The 26269-nt window shown below is 39.5% G+C and overlaps 1 protein-coding gene across 8 annotated transcripts in view; it reads left to right on the top strand.

Moving 5' to 3' along the window:
- RBMS3 (RNA binding motif single stranded interacting protein 3) overlaps positions 1-26269 on the top strand; it is a 722164-nt gene that overhangs the window by 635506 nt on the left and 60389 nt on the right. For all 8 annotated transcript variants that reach the window (XM_072853929.1, XM_072853928.1, XM_072853930.1 and 5 more), the window contains 3 exons: positions 8879-8925; positions 16344-16440; positions 19091-19141. In XM_072853929.1, coding sequence (XP_072710030.1) covers positions 8879-8925; positions 16344-16440; positions 19091-19141 — 195 coding nt within the window. The remainder of the gene's footprint in view (positions 1-8878; positions 8926-16343; positions 16441-19090; positions 19142-26269) is intronic.

Below are 26269 nucleotides of genomic sequence, written 5' to 3'. Positions count from 1 at the left end.
AGACCAAGATGTATTTGGCTATTGTTCAGATAAGCCTTTGCATTCTTGCATACTTATGTGAAGGGCATTTCTAAAACTTCTGAGGTTTAACCAGCATTAACACTGAGCGTGCGTGAGAATTATTACTTGGAAGGACAGACCCCAGAGAAATGGCACTAACAGTTCTGTCACTGGCCTCAAATTTGAGCATGCGAAGCAGAGACAGGCAGCTGTGCCCGATACTCTGCTGTAAGGGGGAAATGGCAGGAGATTTAGCGGGGCACAGCAGGTTTTGCCTCTCTGGCCATGCTGTTCTCAGAGGTTTTGCTCTCTTTTATGGAGAGCTTTTAGGGAATTTTGTAAGAGAGGATTACTTTTTTGGTAAAGTTTTCAGGCCATACTGCAGAATGTAATAGAAAATCATATTCCTATCATACATTTTTGTAGATTGCTTCATAGCCATACAGAAATAATTCAGTTGGCTGTTAAATTGGCTTACTTTTTAAAGTCAAGTCTTTGACTGAATTTCTCTAGGGCTTTTCAGGGGGTTTTTTTGGTACTTGGTTACTTGGCCAATTGTAACCAGGGAAGAATGCCTGACCTTGAGTAGCACTTTCTAGTCCTTACCCTTCCACTCTTGTTTGAAGCCTCAAGAAATACTCAGCAGATTTACTGAGGCATTTGACTGAGGATTTGTGATGGCTGACCAGTTCTGGACTAAGGAGCTTAGATTACTGATGGCTTTGTAAAAGGCTGTCAAATTAGGCATCTAACCTACAGGTGCAATAAATGTACAGTGAAACCTGCAAATGTTGGAAATATTTGCAGTGAAATTCTGACCTAATAACTGAGTTATTAGTTCATTTTTTTTTTTATTGCAGGATAGATTTTTTCTGAGTCACACCAGTTTAATGCAGCACTCTGTTTTGAAACTTTCCCTGACAGGATCATGTTGAGATGGTGATAGAGGGTAATCATATTCAAATTCTGTCTGTAAAATATTTGATTTAATTTACCTCTAAATTGCAATTGACAAGTATAGAGGTGGGTGACATTTCTCAAAAAAAATGTTCATTACTGAAAATGCATCTGGGGAATCAAGAGTAGTTACAAACTGAGATCAGATTGGATTAAAAACTGAAACTTAAATTTTACAACATAATCTTTTTTTGCAGAGTTACTGAAACTCTGGTTTGTTTATTCAGAAATAAAAAATCTTTTGATATGTGTATTTATAGAGGGTTTATTTGAAATTTACCTGGTAGAAAGGGAGAAATCTCACATAAACTGAAAACAAATGAAATGCTTTGCATCAGCCCAAAGTTTATTATTGTTTACATTCTTCTAGAAAGAACAGTTCTAGAAATGGTAGCCTTTCTATATCTGGTCAGCCCAAAGTGATTAAGGTTTTTTTTACAGTCACAATATTTTGAAACCCTTGATACCTCATTTGCAAGTTTCTGTAAAATTTAGACCATTTAAATATTTGTGTTGTCTTTCTTGCAAGAGAATATCACCATTACAGTATTGGTACATATATCACAACAGCGACATGCACCATTGAATGCGACCCCCTTGTCATTGAATTTGGTCTGGTGTCTATAATGATATTTAATAATTGCCACCAATAATTCTTCTATTGATTGCTTTCTTGCTTCTGTGATCTGGGTTATATTTTTGTTTCTCAATAGCAAAGAGGTTAACCTCCATTTCCTCCCCTTCCCTCTCTTCCTTCTTTCTCCCTTTCTCCTTTGTTTTCTTTCAAGATCAGTTGGTGAAATGTCTAAAGAATTAAACATGTTTTTAATTCTTTCTTAAAAAAATAAGATGACCTAGTAGTTTGGGAATGTTGCTTTTGTTAACAGTTTCTCTTTTTATCTGCTACTCATTACAATTTTGTCTAATGCAAACAGTAATTTAGAGAGAAAAACACACAATAGGTAATTTGAGAGACTTCCTGATTTTTTTGTAAAGTCAGTGCCAGTGAAGGGCTGAAGCAGTTGATCCTGGTGCCAGTCGTCCCTTCTTTACCAGCAGCAGGCATTTAGAAATTATTAGTAGATCTGTGCCAGGCCCATTTATAACTCAGATGTAGATTTCTTTTTATGCTTCCAAGGAGATAGGTACTACTTAGTTGTGTTCTATAATCCTCAGTGTCTAGGGCTGATTTATTTTATACCTAGACAAATAATTTTTCCTTTTCTGTGGGAGACAGTTTCCAGGTCTGTCCAGATATGCAGTAGTACCCTCGTATGCAAACCACGCACAAAAGACATTTACTATATATTATAGCGTGCGTTAGACATTGGTCAGTATTTTGTGTGCTTATTTTCAGCAAAAGCTTAGTTTAGCAAAGAGAGGAATTGAACCTGAAGAGAAGCCTACACAGAGGAAGAAACTAGAAGGGCCAAAGCTAACTGGCAAATAAGTAAAAAGATACAGAGCAATGTGTTAAAAATTCTTCATGACACAAGACGCTGTCATTGTGGGCAACATTTTGAAAAGGTGCCTAAGTGGCACAAATACCAAAGAACAGTTTAAATGGTTGGATTTGAGCTTCAAATATTTTCAAATAATGACCTATATGAAATCACTGTCCCTGAAATCAGAAATTTAAAAGGGATCGTTTTTACTCATAATAAGGGCCATGGTTTGGTTAAAGTAGAATCAGGACTCTCTGAGATTAGTTTTCTTAGTTTTCATTTTGGCTTTGGATTTCCTTTTGCGGTGAAAGATGTCATGCCATTTGCCCCAGAGATTTTCTTGCAGTTGGGTTTTCCTCCAAATTCTGCTGCTACGACAGTGTTTTCTTATGGAGAATAAACAGATGTTGGAGACAGGGGAAAAGGACCTATCTTTTTCTGCACTCTGCTGTATCCCTGACAGATATTTGGTGGGCTGTCATTTTCAGTAGTGCTGCAAGCCATCCCTGGAAATCTTCCCAACTCACTGTAACACACACATCTAGTGTGCAGATGTGACTGTAATCCACAGCTGATTTAACACTGGACCAGACTGATGGTAAAATGGGTATGCCAGATCCCCAAAAGCAGATGGTTTGTAGACCTGAAGATGGCAAGGTTAAGCATATGAGTTGGCTGTGGAAACAGAATAATTACATTGTAGTATATATGTCTCTATGAGGAGGATATTATCCTCTTTTTTTTCTTTTTAGCTTTTGTAAACTTCAGCACTTATCTTTTAACTCATCAGATAAATTGAAGTGGGAACAAAGTGACTCAACACCGAGAACAGAAGCTGCGTAGGTCAGAATTCCAGTCCAGTTCTGTAGGACAAAAAAGGTTTCTTGTCATTCATTTGGATATCTGAACTTGTCATTGTGTTTATCAGCTCCACCTCTGACCTTCTGAGGTTCATGAATCACTTCCCAAGTTTGACCTCAATATGATATATATTTCTCTCCACAACCACTTTTTTCTCAGAACTTGCAGCTGCTTAAGGAGCACACATCACTGGGAAATGCTCCATTTCTTTCATACACATCTATATATTTAAGAGGTGTCACATTTACATTCTAGATTTCTCCTTTGCTAAAAAAGAAAGGTGTTTTTTATTCAGAATTAAATTCAGAAATTTTTCTAATAAAGTGGAATATTTCTGACAGAACTGTTTAAATAATCAAAGGAAGGAACTCTGCCAAGTTAACTTTACTGCTGACTGAGCTTATTTTATTAAATCAGTATTCTAAACGAATCTCATTTGGGTTGTTGGTTTCTTCCCCCTCCTCTGTCTTCCTTCTTCAAAGTGTTTCAGTCAGAGTATCTGCTGTCAGGGCACAAGAGATCCTTGTGCTGTGATGCCTGGCAGATATTAGCGGTGGTAACAAAACAAGTTCAGGAATTTCAGTGTTGAAATTTCAATTTATTCCACTGTAGTAGCCAAGAGCACACCCATTGCCCTGGGACGGCCGTCCTCCATTGTGAAAGGATGAGGGGATGAGTCAGAGGAGATGGGTAAGAGAGACCTATCTTCTGGCCTAACTCCCACATTGGTTCACAACAGAAATCCCTTGAGTCCTAGGGTACAGCCTTATTTTTCCAAATCTCACCTTAAGGAGGAGAAACACAAGGAGCCTCCTGCTTGGAAAACCCACCGCATCATTGGATTTCACCCCTTCTTAGTTTGTAGGCTTTTACAATATTTTTCCAGTGAGACTGTGGCCTCCTGCACAATAAGAAATCCTGTGGTGGCAGCAGCCTTGCTTTGCGCAGGTGCTCCAGCACTAGGCATAGGCTGGCCAGAGCAGGTTCGAGGAGATATGTGGAAGATTCACCTCTGAGGAAGAGGTGGGACATCTCTGTAGTAGGTCAATATTATGGTGAATTTTTGCACGTAGGGAGGGAAAGATGCGGACACCGAGTGCAGGTGATGATATGTTGGTGAAGCTGTTTCTGGAAGCTACTTCCCAGCAGCAAAGAAGATATCATGCATCCTAAAATTTGGTCATTTATAGATACTTCTGTTTGCTGGAAGACAGATACTGGGCTGATAAAGGTTGTTCTTGTGAGAGTTCAGAGAGATTTGGAAGAGAAATAATAAACCCACCTTATTTCACATGATATTGAAGATGTGATCATTTTTTTAAGAATCATTCCACAACTTAATCATTTATTTGAGAGATTTACAAATCCAATTTGCATAAGCAATGCAAATGTGATGGTCTAAGAGTCTTTTTAATGAGGCAAATGTGCTCATTTATGTTCAAATCATAACAAAGAGAGGAAAAAAAACAGAAACAGAACACCTTGTCTTTGCCCATGGAAAATTTTTCACAGTAAAGTGTTGAACAAAGGCCTTCAAACTTCCTGGGGGAACCCTTGCCTTCCAGAGGCTTTCTGATATTTCCAGGACTTTATTGAAGGAAAGAGCTTAAATTTAAAGAAAGGTGCGGAGTGAATCTCTTGTTATTAGAATCTCTTTGTTCACCAATGTCAATTAGAAAACTGCAGCAACAAAATAGCAAAAATCTTCATTCCTTTGTCTTAAGTTCAGACACTTTGGTAAAAATAAGTGATAAGTAAACACATATGGTTTAAATAGTCTTTTTAAAAAAATCAGTATTTTAAATGAGCTGGGTTTGTTTCTGCGTCACTTGTGACATTCTGAACACACCAGTCGAGTAATCATTGAGAATGGTCTTTATTTATTATTATGTGTTGGACTGATAGCAGATATCCTTTTTTTTTTTTTTTTTTGATTGCTTTAAGGAATTGCATGTTGAAATGTTGAGGTGCAGGATTTTCATTCAATAATTGTCTGGCTGAGTGGCATAAAAATTTTGTGGTTCAGTTGTTCCTTCATGGAAGATGTATCTGACAAATATTTTCCTAAAGCTGCATTCCATCATCAGTGCCACTCTCTCGGGTGGTATTTCATCAGGAAGTGTCACTATCAGAAGAAGGAATAAGACCCTGTCCTTCCACTGAAACATGAGTGAAACAGTGGATGAAAAGACCTGGAAGAAAATACTCTTCAGCACAACTGAAGACTGCCATAGAGGCATCAGCCAGTGCCTCGGTGTAGTTCACACCGTATTAAACACAGTGACAACTATATTCAGTACTGTTTTTGACAGAATAAGCTGGACCTCCATCACGTGGAAGTCTGAGGCCAACCCTAATATTCTGTATTTTTGGAATTCCTGTTTGTGTGCTATGGAGGAAAGTGCATACAATTTTCCAGTAAGTTATTATTGCTCATCAGTTTTTATTCCTGATGAATGAGGATGCTTCAGACCATAAATCTTTCACTGGTCCAGGCTAACTGTTGCCTCTCCTGGGCTTCCAGCCAGCATAATTTTGTAGGGAGGAATTACACAACTTGATGAGAAAGAAGTAAATAGTCCTCTGTTAGCTGCTCTTGGAAATAGCAGCTGTTTAAGGCTATTCAGCAATGGGGGATATTAGCAATGTTACTAGGCAAACTGTAGGTGGTGTACCACATGCACGTATTGCCACACGCTGTGTCGTATTTGTCTAATGTGAAACTTTCATTTACTGGCAAATGTGATTGTGATATTTATAGTGGTCGCTGCTGAAGTACTTGAACAGATTCTGGTAATCAGTCACCGTGCAGTATGGATATGGAGCATGGATAAGGAGCTGAGTGTCTAGCCTTTCATATTTTATACTTGCCAGGCCCACAATGGTGTCCCTTATTCCTAGTACCAATAATATGTAATGGACGTGATGCTAATATATAGAGAACGGAGTATGTGCAGTTTGTCTGCATGCACCCACACGCAGGTCTGGGGCGTGATGGGGTTGGAGGGCAAGCTGAGGGTCGGTGCACGACCACGTGCTCCAATATCAGCTGAAAGCGGCGTAACCACGTGTTTGCAGGTCTCGTCTGGACACTGAGCGTTGTTAGGGCTCCAGTGAAAGAGCTGCTGCAATTTACCCTTTCTGCACCCTCATACTTATTTATGTCAGAGAAACTAAAATAAGAGCCCTCCCTCCCTTGTTGCCACTTTGTCCCCAGGTCACACTAATGCGAGCTGTGGTATACAGTGGGCTCTGATCCAGGCAACTCTAAGGACTTTTAGATCTAGAAACTCCCTTATTTAGAAAGCTTGGATCTCTCCTTTCCCAAGGGATTATAAGGGGTTTTTTTCTTAGTCTTGAGTAGATGTGTGGTGAGATGTTAAAATGTCAACACCTTGATTTATAGAGAATATCTTAAGTTATTTTTAAGTTTTTTAAAAAATTGTTAGAACTAATTTTTCTGTCCCTCTAGGGCTTGTACATACTATTTAAGTTGTCTTTACCAGCACAGGAATAGAAAAAGAGAGCAATAACAAATTTTACAAGTGTTGAAAAGAGAAAGGAATATAAGAGAGGATTTTTTTGCTAAAATGTATTGCAGACAAAAAATGTTTATGATATTAAAGTTTTATTGGCTCTCTTTCGGGATGAACCATATACATTTCCATTAGTAATTAATGCAACCTTACCAAACAACATAATATGCTGAGAATGTATAAGACATAAGAATATAAAAACAAGTAAAGTAGATCATCTCGTATGATTTTCTAAGCTAATTTATTTTTTACATCAAAATTAGCAGTAGTTGGGGTCACCCTAAATTTGGTGCTTTGACATTTTAAACTTGCAGAAATAGCCATTTTTATTTTTCTTTGTATGAAATGAATGCATTTAAAAAAAATAGCCATGTGTTCTTGGCCTCAGTCTCCTGAATTATCCTTTGCTTGGGAGACAGTACATATTTTATTAAAACAATGGCATTTTCAATAAGTGAAGCATTTGCCCTAGCATCTGCTTAAAAGAATAATGAGAAAAATATACCAATTTAATACTGACATGAACATTTTTTTTGGCTACATAAGGTAGCGTGAAGCCTACCCTTTCAGATCAGAAATTATTTTTGGCCTCTGGAAACTTGGACCATCTCCTCTTAGACCAGCGTGCAGCTGCCGGGCTAACCTGGCTCTTCCAGCAGTGCTGCCCGCTCTCTGCCTGCTCGTCACCAGAGCGTTTACCCTGGCTGCTCACCTGCCTGCATGGGAGCCAGCCAAGCCCAAACGCTTTCCTGACCTGTCTGAGCAGCCATCTGGAAGGGGGCAGATGCCATTATTCAAAAATACTTTGGTGGATGGGTCCAGGGGCATTAAAAGCTCCCACCAGGAGTGTGGACCCTGCTGCACAGTTAGTAAAGCACCTGTCCTTGAAGCAAGCGAGCATATGGTGTGTATGACAAGCGGAGAGAAGTACAGTGTGTTGGGGTGGGAGGGTGCCGTGGCCATTTTTCAGCTGCTCCCAAAGAGAGAGGAGCACCTTGAGTAATGGCGGCCCTCTCCTCTCTCCTTCTAGTCCTGCACAAAGGGAATTGTCTTCCCGTCTCCTGGTAGTGTCTTACATTGGAAAGTCTTTCATGAAGGGAGGAAAAAAAATAATAAGGAAGACAAAAAGTCAAAGCAAATGCAGTTATGTGGGAGGAGAGATTATCAGTCCCATGTCTTAAAGTGGATGCTGGGGAAAAAAATGGTCCTTCCCGCACGGCCCCGACTGCCTTCTTGGAGCATAAGGTGGAGTGAGAAATTCAGTCTCCGGCCCTGCTCTCTCCCTGCCTTTCCTGCGGTACCTGTGGACATGTCTGCTAATGGTGGCGGTGGTGATGGTTGTTAACTGGATGCTGTTTGGACACTGCCAAATCCTTTCGCACAGGTCACCATCTGCTTGGTGGTGAATGGCAGTTGAAAGGCTCTGTGTAGCCCATTAACAAATTCTTCTGCTGTCCAGACCTCTGAAGTATTTTAAAAGCCCTGTTTAAAAGCTCAAGCACTTTTTTTGGGGGGGGGGCGGGGTTGGTCTTTTCTGCTTCACAGGCCACTTTTTGTTACTTGTCTCATGGTAATGAATTAACTGTAAGTACGAGTGACAGCCTGGGGAAATGGTAGACTGGGGTCACGCCTTTGTAGGAAAGATGAGACTCCTTCCTTGGAAGCTCTCGTGAAATTGGCTTTAGAATATTTACCAACTACCTGTCTCGCAGGCAACAGCAGGATTTGGCCCTGTCTTGTTATAGTGTGCAATCAGATGTAAATGCATTGATCTCAGTGGAGTTATTAACTGCTACTGGTGCGACAAAAACACCATTTGGCCTAAATGTTATGGAGAGATGACAACCAACATACTGATCAGATCTGTTTCTCAGAGATCTCTCAGGCAGGGGAGGTAGCCAATCTGTCCGTGCTGCTTTGGGCCATCTGAGCTTCCCTGGAGAATTTAGATTTCCATTTAAGTTGCATTCAGTCTTTATTCATATTGGTTTAGAGTATGTTTAACGTCTTTTTTTGTGTGTCTTTTTTTTTTTCTGCAGTAATAGTAAAAATCTGTTTTTCTTCCCTAACTATGTGCAGGCTGGCATGGCTTTGACTTACGATCCAACAGCTGCTATACAGAATGGGTAAGAAATGCATGTTTTCTTATGCCTTTTTAAAAATTATTTTGAATGCCATCTTCTGTTTTCTCTTTCTGTGGTGAAGCTTATTCAGAAGCAAATGCACTCAGTCATATTTTGTCTGAAGCATGTAATGCTATATTGTCAAGTTCTTCTTTTAGTTTCCCTTTTGTTTTTATGCCCTCTTGTTTGTAATATCCATTCAAATGGGAAGTTGTTTTTCCTAATAGTTTCCATCTCTATTTGGCAAATGCTAGTGAATGTTTTTTTAAGCGCTCTCTGTCATGAAATGGAAACCAATAAAGTTTCCCTTTACTGACTTTGCTTTTGTTAAAATAATCATTGAAGATTCCAGCGTATTTTGGATAATAGAGCTGTTACTTCATGTGGGGTTCTCTCTACAGGCTGGCTGGCTTCCATAGCATTGTCTGAATAGAAATGCCAAATAGGGAGAAAGCCTTAAATTAGTGTGTAAGCAGATGGGATTTAGGGGTAACATTCTGAGCAGCACTCTTCTTCATTTTTCAGCTACAGTTTGCCAACATGAAGAATTGTAACTTTTTTTCAAATTCAGCAGAGAAGTTACATCATTGTATTATTTACGTGCATGATTACATTTCCAATTATTTCATGAGCTAGAAAAACAGAGCCTCGATATCTAGCTGTCCTTTCAGAGAGGTTAACAACGATTTGAAGAGAAGCAGGAGGTTCAGCCCTGAACTCTTTGAGAGTCACTCTTTGATCAGAGAGGTGTTTGATATGATTATTAAATTCCATGCATACTCCCATCTGCATTCTCCAGCTGAAGGGGATAATGTATTGATATAGGCGAGAATGGGTTTATTTCTTAAATATTTTTTAGGGCACTGCTAGTTGAAACATTTAGGAAAATACTGACATTCCCAGTAGTTTAAAAAAAAAACCAAACAATTGTAATAGTTAGTATATTTTGCTTAATTGCCCTTTACAAGCAGTAGCTTTGTAGGACTCGTGATATTCCCATGTTGTGGAGGAAACGGCCAAACTAGAGCAACTCAGAAAAAAGAGGGTTTTTACGTAGTTGTGATTTCAGAATCCTCTGGTTCTGTTTCCCTGTTCTGACCTCCCAAACGAGTCTTCCTCCTCTATCATCATACTTTTCAGTTGGTAACACGTTATAGGCTATAAATAAAACCATCACTAGTTCATAATCCACCAGTGTTTCATCTGGACAACTGGCTTTTATTTCAAAGGAGTTCCTGCATGTCAGTTGTGTGAATGTTTTGGAAACTGTAATTAGAATGATCCTTTGAGATTAATATCATTTTACTTCAAGAATAATTTTTTTGAAATTATGAAAGTTATCTCCGAATCAGACATTATTTGTATCAGAGAGTACCCATGCTGCTCACGTGTTCAGGCTGCTCAGGTGGTTTGGTCTCTCAATTGTTTGAACACGCTGTCACTGGTCATTGGGAAAAGAAATAGTACCCAATGGAGAATTTCAGCTCTGCAGTTTTTTAAATGTTCTTTTATTTGTAAAGCCTGAAATAAACTACAGCACTGGATGTCTCTCTAAGAGTGACAATTAATTATCGCTTTGACATATCTCTTCTTTCTAGAGTGTCAAAATATTTTCAGTTTCATCAGGACAAAACCATCTCGTTCAAAATGCTCTTATGGTGAGATCTTGATTGTATGCAGTGTCATGAGGAGAAGCTCTTACTATGCGGAAAAATTGATTTGTCCACCAAAAGTTACACAACTGCTGTTCCATCCTTTGGTTGCATCTTTAAAATGCTGTCACCTGAGGGTTTCTTTTTAGCTCCCCAGGCATTCACTTAATAGTCTCTACATATCCTGTAGTTGTAAATTTTTACTATTTTTCATAAACCCCTTTACTTGCAAGTACAATAAAAATCTAGCTCATGGGTTTTATTTTAGCTAAGTCTGGGAGCACCTCGATGCTTTGCTTGTAAAATGTGCAAATGCTATTTGTTGCTCACAGACACAACACATGGGTATCATAGCAGGTGTGTGGCCATGGTGAAAGAGATTTAAACGCTCTTAAGCACTATGAAGTAAAACAGGTTAACTTAATTGTCAGGGAAGAGGCGTTAGGCAAACACATTGCTCTTCCTCACAGTGAGGACAGTCTGGAAGTGAGCACAGAGCCGCTGCTTGCAGCCACCTTGTGTTGATGGTGTGCCCATAGCCACCCTGTGGGTGGAATGCTGCATAATACTTTGCAGTAAGGTGGACCAAGCAGTTAAGGTTTGCATGGAGCCATGTTACCCAAAGGTCTGTAAAACAAAGACTGTTCCTTGTAGCAGGCCTGTTCGGTGCAGTCAGGTTAAGCGGGTGTTGACCCTGCACACAGCTCAGGACTTGTTGACGTGCTGTGACAAGCATGAGTCACTCAGTCCTTCGGGTGCCTACCAGCATGGAGCTTAGTGAACTGAGGATAGAGATGGGAAGTGTAAAGCTACCCAAGCCAAGGTGAAGATTCAGGTGAGGTATGAATTACCAATAAAAGAAAGATTTGACTGCACATGCTGACATCTGTTAGAGTCCTTTATAGGGTTGATAGATGCAGTTTGATGCATGCAAGTTGCTAAGTCCACACAGGATTATATGGAGGATGGAAACCAACTAGAGGCGTGTCCCTGCAGGTGTCACGGGGTGGTATTAAAAATTCGCAGTTCCTTAAGAGGTTTGGATTATATTAGGTTTGGGGTTGGGGCATAACCAAACCTCAGGGAAGAATCTGGACTCTTGTATGTTGTCCAGATGAAAAGGTGTGTTCTCATTGCTTATGGTGTAGTACTATCACTTTTATTACTGTATAACTGTGTATTTGCCTTGAAAATCTATAGCAGGAATAAAACAAAAGAGAGTGAGAGAGAGGCTTTCACTAAAAATAGCTAAGATTTTTTCCCCACAAAGGAATAGATAATTTTCTTCTGAGTCTATTACATTGTAAAGCTTGATTCTCCATTTCATTATATTGTTTTTATGCCCATGTAACTCTGTTTAAGCATCCAGTGGAGTTACATCAGCGTAAAACAGGTATAATGGAGTGGAGAATCCGTCCCGTAGTGTACCATAGCATTGCAGTATGAGTTACTGAAGACATGATAACCACACACTTCAGCAGATAAGCTCTTTTCCCCTGCCAATCTCTCTGTGCCTTTTTTGTTTTATAATCAGCCTTTTCTGAATTGCATTTACAAAGGTACTCAGGTTTTATTTTGGGGAGTAGTGTGCCTGTTGTAATATGCTATTGATTTTTCAATTTGTGGTATTAATATTGTTTTAGTGGTTTAATGCACTCATACAAAGAACAAAATACAGCTCTTGTTCTTGCACTGTAAGGATGCTCATTTAAAATGTTCCTGAGGCTTGAGTCCTCCTGGCCATTTGACTAAGATTGCAATGTACTGTATCAGTTTAATATCTGATATCTGGGGGACTATATCACACATTTGCTGGCCAATGGGCTCAGTATTCAGATAGGTCTTTTTCATCTCAAACATCTGACTCTGTGGCTTACTGCAACAGAAAATTGCTGCCTTGATAACGCTTGGTAATACTCTTACATTATGTGAGCCCCAGGATACTATTTATGAATCTAACTTTTTCAGTACTGCCTGCAGGCATGAGGCATGAGCAAATGGTGTTTATTGCAGTGCAAATAGGGTCTTGCTCTTGTGCAGATTCTGTATGGAAGCTTGCACATTCCCCCATAGGATGGGAACCATATGGATTTTTTTTTCTATTTTTTGGCAGGGAAATAGCGACCAGACGCTACAGATAATGCAGTCCCCAAATGCGGAGGGAGGGTTGATGTAGGAGGGAAGTATGTGCTTTGTCTGTTAAGCAACAGAAACTGTTCTTAAAGCATTGCCTGTGTGTACCTGATGATGTACTGGGAATGTGGTTTTTTAACATCTCTTAAAAACATTTTCTTTTGAGCCCTTTATAAACCCCTCTTCATGAACATCCAGGAACATCTTTTGGCCTCCTCGTGATGAGTTTTCCCTGTGCTTATGGAATCTGGGCGTGCTGAAAAGATCTATTTTTAATACAAGGGCAATGTCGATTTTGCCTCGTCCCTGCCACCTGCCTTTCTACGCTGTTGCTTCTAGCATTGCAATTGCAGCTGAGGAGCAGGGACACTGACTTGCGCCTGCAAAAAAAACCTATACAGGCCAATATAAGGATGCAAATTGCATTTGTGGAAAATGCAGCTGAGCCTTTTGGAGAGCTCTCCTTAGACCCCACAGGTCAACTACCACAAAGCTTACAGCTCTCAAAGTACCGTACCAGATACTGTACATGTTAATGCCAGGAAACTTGGGGGCATAATTGAACAATATATCTAAAATGAGTCAAAGCCAGTATAATTCATATCTCTTTCCACTCCTCTTTCTGATGTACATATTCTGATGACTGAGAATCCTGTAAATCCTTGGACTTACAACATGCATCTTCTACCTCATTTCACCTCCCCCTGAGCCTAAAGAAAAAAAAAAGGGGGAAAGCCTAAGATCGAATATGGCAAGGTCAGCAGCTGCAGATCTTGTTGGGATGCTGTCGGGTTTACACCAGAGTAGGCCACCCTTGCATTTTTGTTCCTCCTGTCTTTTTTTAGGTCCCCAGCATGTCACTTATGCCAATTACATATTAGGGCATTAGCCTATTTGTATGTAAAGGGAATTTGGGGAGATGCCTCCACGTCCCATGGGTGAGAGCATGTTGAGCCCTCTTTGTGAGCCCTGTTTGTGTCAGGCTCTGCTTAAGTCTGTCCCCAGCAGGGGCATCCCTGTCCTCACCGTACCACTGTACTTCACATGTGGCAGAGAGGCCTTCAGAATATACTCGTTCATTCTTGCTCTGTTGAATTCCCTCAGGCAATATCCAAATCCTTTTTTTTCGATCCCTTTGGGCACAAGGGACACTGTGGCAGGAAGACAAACCTTCATCTCTGGGTGTAAGGGATTCCTGATTGCAAAATGTTGGACCTATACCCTGTCACAGTGACTCAGATTATTATACTTGATTTATTATTATTAAAATTGAAATATATGAACTGGATTTTCTCACATTGTCATTTGCTGCATCAGATTTCCTTCCTTGCTCTTATTTGATGCTCTCGTGCATGCATTTTCACAATATAGCTGAGTGTCCTGATAGTGTGTTTTATTTGATGCTTATTTGAGAGCATTCCAAACTGCGACAGATAAATGGTATTGGCAGGGGTGTTGGAAGGGTTGTATTTTTCACATTACCAGAGTGTATATTCTACAGGCTTATGTACTGTTCAGATAACTGCACCTCTAAGCTGAAACTGAAATGGTTAGCTGTCTGTCAAGTTCTTGGCTTAGCACACGTTTTCTGTAAATTTGGTAGCATTTGCTGGGATTTACTGGAGAGTTTATTCCAAAGAGTCAGGATGACTTCCAAATGGAAAGTTGTTTGTCCCCTGCACTCATATTTGTCCGAGCAGTTCATACGCGATATGAGTACGAGTGCAGCATCAGTGCCAGGCTGATGGACAGAATGAGAACAGAATGAACAAAAATATGTTGTTTTCTCAAAAGAGTTTTGTTTTTATACTGTTCTTCAGTTCAAGAGGTTTATATGTATTTCTATTATACATTTTACCTACAGAGTGAATACTATCAGTCTGCCATTGGCTGTTTTCATTTGCTGCATGCAGCATTTCTTAGTTCATCCACTTAGCAACAGCATAGCCAAAGTGATTGCTGGTTAACCTTGATCTGGGAGAAGACCCCTGTAACAGGACTTAGATAACATATGCATCATGCTAATGCCATAGATGAACCCGGCTAGTGCTGTAAAAATCCCTTCCCCCCCAATGCTGTGTGACCCTAAAGTTTGTTACAAGCAGTGGGATACAAACGCCTCTAAGTTCTCATAATAGGATATATATAAAACTGGGCAAAGGCACAGTTTTAAAATAGTCTCTTTGCGAGCATTGTAAGGGCAGATAAATGTTCCTAAAATATCAATATATTTCTATTAAACAAAAAATCACTCAGATGCCACCTGCTGCTTTTGGCATTTTAAAATCTTATTTGGAATAGAGAGAACAAATGATTGCTTCTCTGTTTCCCTCTCCCCTCCTAACTTTGAATGTTTCCACCCAACCTTTGAAGACAGCAGCCTGTTTTTCCGAGGCTATTGGTTGGATGAAATCGGTGGTTATTTGAGCCTGCATCCAGAATGAATGCATCCAGTCTGAACTAGACTGATTAGTACTAAATCCGGGATGCCAGGGCGATCAGGAAATAGAGCACTTGTTTAAACACCAGTAGTGATTTTTTTGTTGCATGGCCCTCATGGAAAGCTACTGTTGATTGCCTCAGCGTGGGCAGAAAAAAAAACGTAAAAAGACAGGGAGTGTAATCCACTTCACTGTTACAGAGAGAGCATAGGTGCAAAATCTTCTGTTACTCTTAAGGTTGGTGCATGCTATATGAGAAGGATCTGCATGGGGTTTAAATCGGACAGGAGAACACTGCACAGGAGTGTTTCTCTCTCTCGGAATCCAATATATCAGCATTTTGACAGCTGCAATGCCACAAACATTCTTTTTTTAAGCAATTTTATTTTTCTGGCTTACAGTTATAAAACTGAAAAAAGGGCAAATGCCAGAACCTTTACAAGCACACACATATTAAGTACTTACACAATCCACCAGTAACAATATTTTCCAAGTGATAATTTTATCAATAATCATTAACCCACAGGGAAGGAGAAGAAATATAACATTTATTACCATCAAGCAAGAGATGGTGCAACTTTTGTTCATAGCATGCAACAGTGGAAATAAAAAAACCTAAATCTGAGATTTTCAGTGCTGCCTGGGGCATTTAGACTCATAATTCGTGATACATTTCACCAGAAGGTGCGGTTTTTGCCTTCAGCCTAGATGAATATGAAAATTTCAGCCAGAGATTTTGTAGCCATCCCTTAATAAAATAATTCAGGCATGCATATGGAATGTGTTATTCTCAGCACTGAAGCATTAAGATCTGAAAAGAAAACAGTACCGCATGTAAAAATGAAATCAGTAATATTGTCTTCAATATCGCATAAGAAATTTCCTTTCACTAGCTAGCACTCTGGAAAATCAGCTGTCTTTGCATTTCAGATAATTACTTCTTGTATCGTGAAGTTCTATATTTGTGCTAGTTGAAGTGAAAAAAATATGCTTTGTGTAAATATTCCTCCTCCTTTCCATTTTCAAGATCTGTTCAGTGGAGCCATCACATCTTCTTTATTGTGGTTTTGGAAATAGATGGACATAATTACCTGTGTAGACTCTTTTTGTCTTTGCCTGGGAGGCAATGAATTAGTTAGTCAGAGCCTAGCAGTCGAAAGGTTCAAAAAATCTCGCTTTTGTTCTTTGTTTGCAGATTTTATTCCTCACCGTACAGTATTCCAACAAACCGCATGATTCCACAGACATCAATCACACCATTCATTGCTGCTTCCCCTGTCTCTACATATCAGGTACGTCAGATTTGCGCTTGTCTACTATGTTTCCCAGTTAATTATGTTTTGGATGTGGATGAAGGCAGAGTGTATACCACAGAAAATTGTGTGAGTGCTTGTGCTCTTGAGTCACACTTTAAACAAAAGGCTTTCTAATAGTATTCAGGTATCATAGGGTTTGAAGTGTTTCCTGCATTCTTTCTACTAGCAATGAAAGCCACCGTAATTTTTTCTTATTTCAATCAGCTTCTCTATAAACAGCATTTTGCTTCATTTCCAGTTGACAACAGCAGAAGCTTATCATTCTTATTGAAATGTTTTGTCATTTTGGCTCCCCTTCATTAGCCAAAAGTTTTTTTAAATGCGTTTTTTTTATAATTTATGTTGACTGCATCGTATTTTGACCTTTTGACCTCAGCTGTATTTGCTCCAGTAACAACATCCTTTAAAAGCGCTCATTTTTATCCAATAATCCCTGACAAAGCAAGTTACTCGAGGATAGCTGTCCTCATATCCTTCTTTAGTCTCCCACATGTTTTGTCGTTCAGAATTTCTCTTTTCAGCATATCCCTCACAGATCTCCACTGGGAAATTATTGCCATGCTCTGGCTTTCTGAGATGGAAGTCAAAACCAGGTTGTATAGTTTTATTATTAGCTGTTCTCTGGGAACATATCACTTCACTCTGAAGCTGGTCATTGGCTATACATTTTCCCATTTCAGTTATTTCTGTCCTATAGCATCAGTGCTCTTCCAATCCCGAGTCCTACCTGAGATAAGCTACTCAAACTTGCAAAGCTGCATGGTGGGTTGTTCTTAATGTTAGGGTTGGGGGTGGGGGTGGTGGTGTTTGAGATGGTACGCTACTGCTTACAGGTCATTCTGGGAGGTTGTGTTTGCACTTACTGTGTTTTAAACTTGATCTTCAAAGATGAATGATTCTTGTAATTTTCTTTGACTCTTGCATTATTTAATTTTAGATGGCTATGTAACACTTGCCAAACAAAAGTTGTTTTGGTGAGATAAATTCACTAAATTTCAGTAAATGGCAATGCCAAAGAAATGTCAGTGCCAGAGACATAAGAGTGCAGTTCACATGCACTTTTCTCAGTAGCAAAGCTGGCTTAAGAGTCATACCTCCTCCCTCTTATTCAGGCCACTGAATTCAGGCCACCCAGCCGCTTATTGCCATCACTGCTCCGCTTATTGCCATCACTGCTCCACAGTTCACAGTTACGCCCTTCTCCCATCCTGACTTGAACCATTGCATCGGTTCATGGTTTGATGCATTTCCATGGTTTGATGCGTTTGCACCAAAACCATTGATTTTTATTTTTTTTTTAACCCATATCATTCTCTGTAGATAGTTTGCAGTGTAAGCCCAAAGGCATTTGCCCTGGCACAGAGGAGGAACTCCAAGGGTGCAAGAATGGGAGCAATGAACAGCAACAAACTGGCAGCTATTTTAACTAGTGGGGATTCACAACAGAAAATTCTGTAGTAGAGGTGTGTTTGCATGTGTGTGCGCTGGTTTTGGTTCTAAAGATGTTTCACTGAACTTGCTTTTCAACAAAAAGTCTACTTCGATATACTTCAACAAGTGTTGAGGCACACAATTATACAATTAATTCTCACCGCTTGCTTCATGAACAAAACTCACAGGTCATCTGGAGAATCGGGACCTTGTAGTTTTCTCCTAGTCATCCCTGCTCATGCAGTCTGAGATGCCGCATGCCCATCTATGTGAGCTGGGGGATAGCTAGTGAGTTGGCCAGCGATGGCTGTAGCACAGCTATATTTTTGTGTACCTCCTGTGTGTTGTGGTGCCCAGACTGATGCAAAAGGAAACTGGGATACACAGTTCTTAGGGTTGAGTCTGAGTTATGATAGCATGTGGGCCATTCACGCTTAGCACAAGGGGGAGTTACAGCTGAGAGATGCCACCACAAATGCGCAAGAACTCTGTAATGCATTTAATTGTTAGGAAAATTGGTATATGCATGGAATCTGTTACATGTCAGTCATAAGGCAGAACAACAAAGATAGACTTCGGTGAGGCCTATAGAGTTCTGGTGGGAACAGACCCCACAATGCCCAAGGTAAGAGCTGATTCTGGGGGGAAGGGACATCTTAAGCCAGCTTTGCCGTCGAATCTTCCAATTAGAATGAGCTTCAAAAACTCTGAATTAGATCTGCAGTTCTTACTGAAAACAGAATAAATCATTCTGGGATCTCTGAAAACGTTATACCTTTGGAAGTTTATACAGATACTTTTGAAAATAAACTTTGAACATTTTATGTCTCCTGCACTGTCAGTTGGATGATGTGTTCATGATTATATTGATGGATGAAAGCAAACAATACAAATGAAAAAATAGGACGACATGGAATGTTGAAGACTGCTTTATGAGATAAAACAGTGTGGGTCATAGCAGTGGTGCAATCACTCAGACTTCTGACTTCGGTAGAAAACATTATCAAATGAAATTTGAAAGCTTTTTCCTTTGTCAATAACTTTATGAAGCATAAATGAATTTTGCATTGAGTTACATGACTTAAGTCTTTTGCCAAGATTAGCTCTGTGGTTGTAATAGAAAGAATATTGTCAAGTAAATCTTTGAGTTCTGTTTTAAACTTTTCTGTGCTAATTAAAAGTATTTGATATGCAGGTCCAGAGTACTTCATGGATGCCTCATCCGCCATATGTTATGCAACCAACAGTAAGTGGATACTTGCTTATATCCAGCTAAAAGTGCTTACACTGTAGCCCTGCTCTGCTTGTCAGCCACAATAAAGTCCTAGGTCATGTAAGAGCAGCCAGCTGCTCCCTTTGACAAGAGCCCTCCGGTATAAAGATTCTGCTTCTTTAAGGAGCACCATTTGATTTAGTGAAAAGGGAAGAATGGGTGATATGTTATCTAATTGCATTGATTATAAGAGAATAACAAGCTGTAAAGTGTTACTTCTGAAGCTTTGCTTCAGGGACTGCAAGATAACTGCATTCCTGCATACTTTGAATTGCCAGGATCAACACATGTTAGCCCTCCTTTATATGCTTATCCATCAAAAAAGTCCTTTGTAGTTGTATATACTTTAAAGGATCCTCAACATCTCAGTAATGCATTTCAAGTACTGGAAAAGGGTAAAGCACAGCTATCTCACAGAGTCGCTGCCAAATCCGAATCTGCTTTATGATTTGACCAGTCAACTCTTTATTTTTTTCCCTGAGTAAATTGTCATCTTTCATCAATTTATAACTACTACTTAAAGCTGCATTACATGTCTACCAACATTCATTAGAAGCAGTGCAGGTGATTTTTTGTTTACCTCGCTGAAGAGTTTTGATGCACTTTGCCTAAATATTAGCGGTATACCAGAAGGAAACAACATACTGAATCCCGCTATGTACAGATTGCTTTAGTTTCATATCCTACCTTTGATCAGTTTCTCAGGTATGGATCCACTTAACGGTGTCATTAATAAAAATTCAAATGTGTACTCCACATAAGCATCAATACATTATTTATATGAGGAGGGTAAAACTAAAATGAAGGTGTATAGTTTAGGATTGTTTGTTATTCACATTTGTGTTCAAATATTTTGACTTCATAATAGAGTAACCTCTGGTGGGAGTTAGCTATACAACAGCATGGATATAATTACAGTACATACCCGTTTAGTAGCACAGGACTCTCATCCCAGCTTGAAGCCCCCTTCCACATCCCTCAACTCTTTGGAGACAAGTTCTTCAGCTTTTTTCTCACCAGGCAATGACTATAGTGTGAGACAGACTGTCTCCTGGAAGCCCAATTCCCCCCTGTGGTGCTGCATCACTGGCCAGACCCTGGTGGAAGTTTCCATCTCAATGGAGTAAAGCTACCGCTGTGTTCCTTGTAGGGAGACAAGCTGTATTGAACAAACTCACCGTTAAAATCAGTCCTGTGTTCTAATATTTGGATTGAATTGCAGACCACAAGAAATCTTAGATGTGTGTATATGATGAGTTGTCAGACTTGTGGAAGCCAAAGGATCTCTGATCCTTGCAGAAAGACTCCCTTTCTAAAAGGAGAACCTAAGCACTTTACCAATCCCAGTTTTTGTGTATATGCGTGTTTGAGTTTTATTTGACAATGTTTAGCAAAGCATTTTTCTGCCTTACTAGAAGCGGTGAGTATTTGAGTGTGGTAATTGAATGTATTTACCCCTTGGTAAAGGGCTGTGAAGAGAAAAATAACTTTTATAGTGAGTGGCACCCTCAATATGCTGAGTTAAATTTGTGTTCATTGCCAGCCAGAGAGTTGTGTCAATGAAAGGATGTGTGCTTGTAGGAGGAAAAGCAGAGGGACAGCGGGTAAGTGTTGTAACATTTCAGTTCCAGTGTCATTGCCATTGTGGGTTACCTCCTTGTGTTGTCTGTAGCAATTCCAGTCTCTTCACTGAAAGATTTTTCCCAGGTGTTTCCCAAGATTACGTTCTTAAATGGACATGAGGCATTTAGTACTGAAGAAGTATAAAAGCAAAAAGGCAGAACTACCATTCCCCAGGTTTCATTCAGAGATGAATTCTTTATTAGCAATGTCTGAAAAGTTGTCAGAGAATTACTACACAGAGGACTCAAGAGGCATCAGAATTAATGGCCTGTTTTGAAAGAAAATAAAGAGTCTGTGTCCATTGTAAGTTTGCTGTAGTTTCATGCCTAACTATAGACTCTATTCTAGGCACCTCCATACCTTAAAAAAAATGAAGAAAAGATCATTATAAAGTTGGCAGAATTTAAGAAGTGAGTTTTGGTAACCCTGTGAGCTGATAAAACTGGGAACTTTCTAATTTGGTTAGCTTTTTGTTTCTTCTTGTAACTTAGTTTGCCATGTTATTATCTAAATTGCCACCACTTTACCTCATAATATTTTATGAGATGATTGATTGTGGTACTTGATGTCCCACTGGAAACCAGTGCAGATAAATATTACATTCCCCTTGCCCCAGGAAGGAGAACATTTTGTTAAGCCTCTATTATTCTTTGTGAGTAGAGATGAACTCTTACAGCAAGCACAGTTTGAATTGCTCAAATGCTGGTGGTTAATTCTTTGTTTTGGTTATAAGTATCCACTAAATCATGTTACTGGATGATTAGCTTTTCATTTCCGACAGAAAGTCCTACTTGATACTTATGTATAATTTAACACCACATAGTGTCCCTCATGACAGAAAAATAGGCAGGACCATGCTGTAGAGGAGACAAAGGAGGTTTTTCATTCAGCGTGCTGCACACAGACAGGACAGTTTTCTGCCAGGCTGGCAAGCTTACCGACTGGAGGGAAGAGCTGTGCCGCACGGTGCTACCACCCTGTGTCTGCCTGCCTCTGCTCTGCCTGCCCATCTCGTCTCCTTTGCCACCTGCCTGCCCACTCATTTCAATACCATGCTCTTTCTTCAGTGATATCCCCTGCAGTAGGTTGGCCTGCTGGAGATGCTGCTCCTTTATTTCCCTTTATATATTGATTTCAGCCACATTTTCCTGATGTGTGCATGTGTGTGTTCTGTATCCATTTACTTGGTGGATTAAAAAAAAAAGACGATAGTGAAAGATCGTATCTCCAATTCCTTCTGTAGCTTTTTAACTACAACCAGATAAACCTCTGACCCTAATAGATAGCAATAACATATATATTAACTTGAAAATATTTGCATATATTGCTTTCCTTTCCCCAGCCTTGCTTGTTTTCTTATTTTTGTGATTTCCTTAAAAGCCCATAACAACCAAAATGACATTCTATGAGAAAAATGTCAGAAAACTTTTTTTGTAATGGGAGAAAGTCATATGGGCAGTCAAGGACTCTAGAGGTGTATCACAATTTACTCATGATTTTCCCTGTAACTTTTAACCTTGATATCATAGGTTGATGCCAGTGAGCAAATACAACTTTAAAAGGGTTTTTATTTTTTGTTATCAGTGATTTTTGCTAGCCTGATACTAAGAGCCATGGAAAATTAATAGCAAATAGGTTGAGGTAGCATTGCTATTTCAGAATAAATAGTATTAAAAATATTCTTCTTCTGACGTAGTAGGGTCACTCATGCAAACCTCCCACATCTTTGTGCTTGCACAACCTTCAGGGTTTTGGAAAGCAGAAATCCTGAATCATGTGAACGTGATGAAAAATTTACCTTGAGGCTCATCTGTGACTCAGACACTTTTGAAAAATGTACCCTTTGTAAATGGAGCCTTGACCACTTTTTGGCCATCTTGACTGCACTGCGTCCGAGTAAGAATGCCTCAAATTTGCCAGTTTTGTTGCTTTGCCACAAGCCCTGGTCCCTATCACTAGCTGTAATGGAAGACAAGCTCCAGAAGAGTTATGGCAGTGTGGGGTTGGACTCGTGTTGGCATAACATTTAATGCACTGATGGCAGTCTGGGCTCCATTTAGTTAACTATAGCTTTCAAAGTACAGTGCTCACTCATCCCTACTTGAAACAAGTCTTGTATTTCATTACTGCCTCAGGATAAGGGTAGTTGAATAGCGATGACAGAATCAAAACATAAATGGGATAAGAGTTATTCTGGGGATTTATAACATTTGCCATATTAGTGTGTTTTTCCTGTAGTCCCCGAAGGCTGTCTGACAGTTCAGGGAAAACTGAAAAACATGTTGTTTAAAGTCAATTCACATATAGATAATCTTCATTTTTATTAACGATGACATTTGTGTAAAACTTTTTTGATTGAAATCTTTACTACAAATAATACATGTACTCTTCCTCTCTAAAGGCCAATTTTTTTAGTGAACCAACAGAAATGCTCTACCCTAATACTGTATGTGCACACTGGTGTTACACTTATCCTTTTTATTTGCAAGTAAAACAGTGTGACCATAAGTAATCACTGTGTATGCATAGATAAATGTTCTTGTCAGTCTGGAATAGTTTCTGCATCATAGCTGCAGAAGGAGTATGCCAGTGGCAGCACGAAGGGTGCAAGCAGAGCAGCATATGGAAAAACGTACTGTTGATAACGATAAAGTCCGTTTGGGAGAACTTCTGGACATTTCTCAAGCCCTTACAGCCCTTTTAGAAAGGTCAATGTCTTAACAAACTCCCTTATTATTTTTTTCTGTCTTCGTCCTCTGGCCCATGGCTGAATGAAATCTGTCTTTCTTTAAAATCAACAACAAAAACGTTTCTTATTTCATAAGCAGCGTAAAGCCCGTACTTTGGTGAGAAGCGAGGCTGAGTAAGGACTCCAGATTCTTGCCTTTTGATTGTTGTGCATGAATGTAGCATAAAAAGTACAAACTGTCCAACTGAAATATATCAGTTTTCATTTTCTCACTAGCGACTCTGTTGTTTTGGATAATACCCAAAATACCACAGCAGTTTCAGTGTTTTGATTCCTATGCTCTCGAACAAAGAAGTTCCTTGTGCTGCATTCAGTGTCCCTCTCCCGAGACGGCTTTCTCTACCTCCTGGTTGTTGCTCTACCTTTTTAGCAAATAGAGCCGGGAGTCCATCTTGCATTTGCCTGTTTGAGTGTAAGGGGACAAAGTATGTGCTCTGCAGACAGTTGAGTCCTGCCTTCCAGATGGTATGTGAGAGTTCGGCTAGCTGGTATGAAAAGTAAACAGGAAATAATCCTTAGAAATTGGAATCTCCAGCTAGTCTTTTAGCTTGTAGCTGTGTATTTTTAAGAGGTCCTTTGAACATGAACTTACTTGAACTTTTAAGGCTAAAGAGTTTAGAGGTTGAAATAACTAACCGAATACCAATGCCAAAGTTCTGCTGAACAATTTTAATTCCAGTGTTTCCCGAGGCAGAAAATCAAGGACTGCCAATTCTATAACTGTGATAATCAAGACAGTAATTGGCAATGTTCCTTTGGGACAGGCAGGCTCGCATGAGGTCATTTCTGCCTGCCTGTCACCCAGCACCCACTGTATATAGCTGTTGTCTCAGTGCTACTAAACAGGTAATTTCAGACTCAGCTGAGCATGCGTTTACCGACCCTCTTTAGTGCCAGGTGCTGTTGTGTTGAGGAGAGTACCCAGGTCAGAAAAGCAGTGGCCAAGCTCAACCAACTCACGCCTCTAAAAGGAAATAGGTATAAACAATTCACCCAAGTTACATCTCGTACTCAAGTGTAGGGGTTTATATGTTTGATTATACAGCTCTTCTGGAATCATATCAAAGTATTGCTGCAGTCATTTGTTCTGCTGTTGTAGAAATTAATGCTAATTAATATGAATGGCAGAAAAAGATATATCCAAGTTAGATTTCCAACCCCTTTTGACACTCTGCTAGAGCCCTCTAGTGAAACTGGACTTTTTTTGTCATGGCAGCAAGACACACCACATATGGATTCACTTAGAAAACATGGATGGGAGAACCACAAGCGTTTCCAGTGGACCAGCCCTTGCATTTGAGGAACTTGTGCTTTGCTGTTTTATCCTAAAAAGTCTTAAGAGTTCTAGTAAAATTTTCTCTTCTTCCAAATATTCTACAGATAGTGTGAATACTAAATGGATAAACCTTCAGTCTAAGATTTTTTTAAAAACATTTACGTTAGTGGAAAAAACATATATATATTTTAAACAAATCTATAAACATAAATGGAAAAGATATTTGGAAAAGAAGGCTGACACTAAATTTGAAAGGTACCCCAGAGATTTTGAAGCCAGGAAATTCTGGTTGAGGTTATGGAATATTGATTTCTTTTTAACAGAAAAGATGCAACCCTAGCCATCAACCTTCATTGTCAAGAAAAATCTTAACAAAACAGCTGTTAAAAGCAGTAAGTTTTATCAAAGGGGGCTATTTTTTTAAAAGATAGTTATTAATCAATAGACATTAGAGTACCTTCTGTGGAAGAATGTAGTGCAGTTTAAAAAAAATCAATCTCTAATTTTGTACAAAGCCTGCAGTCTATTTTAACTTTTCTAACTTCACATACATCAACTAAGACTGCAAATCACTAATACTTTATTTATTTCATATAATATATGTAACGTCTCTGGTTGCATGTAGATTTGCATTTACATCAAGTTTTAAATTTACACCAAGTCAAAAACCTGAACACAAACTGTAAGGTTCATATATCATGTTTGCCATTTTGAGCAAAAATTCCTCATTTGTTTAGCACTGGTCAAGTTAGTTATTGTCCAGGTGGTAGATTAATAAGTAGGCAGAATGTGATAGGATCAGGAGAGAGCGATGGACTGCGTAAGCACATGGTATTAATTATAGGCCAAGAGTTAGATTAATGAGTGTGCAGAAAGTAATGGGCTCGGCAGAGTGGTGAATTAGGTAAGCATGTGATATAAATTTGTCAGATGATTTCTCAGTTTAGCTCACCATCAAATATTTGCCATGTGTATTGCATTATGGTTATGCATGCATATGTGTGCTGTGAACTAGAAAGGCATGCGATACATGTATATTACAGCCCTCTCAAATTTATCCCCCATTATGGACCATCTCTTATTTTTTGCCTGGTAATGTCCATTGTCTTGCAGTTGATGCTAATATTATCCAACCTCTGCAGTGAGAGCTCTGCTATGCTGGCTTAAGCAAATCAGACGATATGCATGTAGTCAGCGGGACACAAGCCCTCTTGCAACACAGATGGTCGTATAGTGCAATTGCCGAACGTGCAAGTACTGTGAGGGTGGAAAGGAAAGGCAACAATTTGCATCTGCCACAGGCAGCAAAACGCTTTGAATAAGCTCTGTGCTCTGGGAGCACAGAGGTTTCACACTAGTTGGTGACAAGGCTGGGAATGGCCTACTGTGGGTGCCTGCTGCACGAAGTGGTGGGTCCCTTTCCCATGATGGAGATGTAGTTCTCGTTTCTATA

Source organism: Ciconia boyciana, chromosome 2, assembly GCF_034638445.1.
Source record: "Ciconia boyciana chromosome 2, ASM3463844v1, whole genome shotgun sequence".
NCBI lineage: Eukaryota > Metazoa > Chordata > Aves > Ciconiiformes > Ciconiidae > Ciconia > Ciconia boyciana.
The sequence above is the reverse complement of the archived record's forward strand: the minus strand, read 5'-3'. Positions and strand labels throughout refer to the sequence as shown.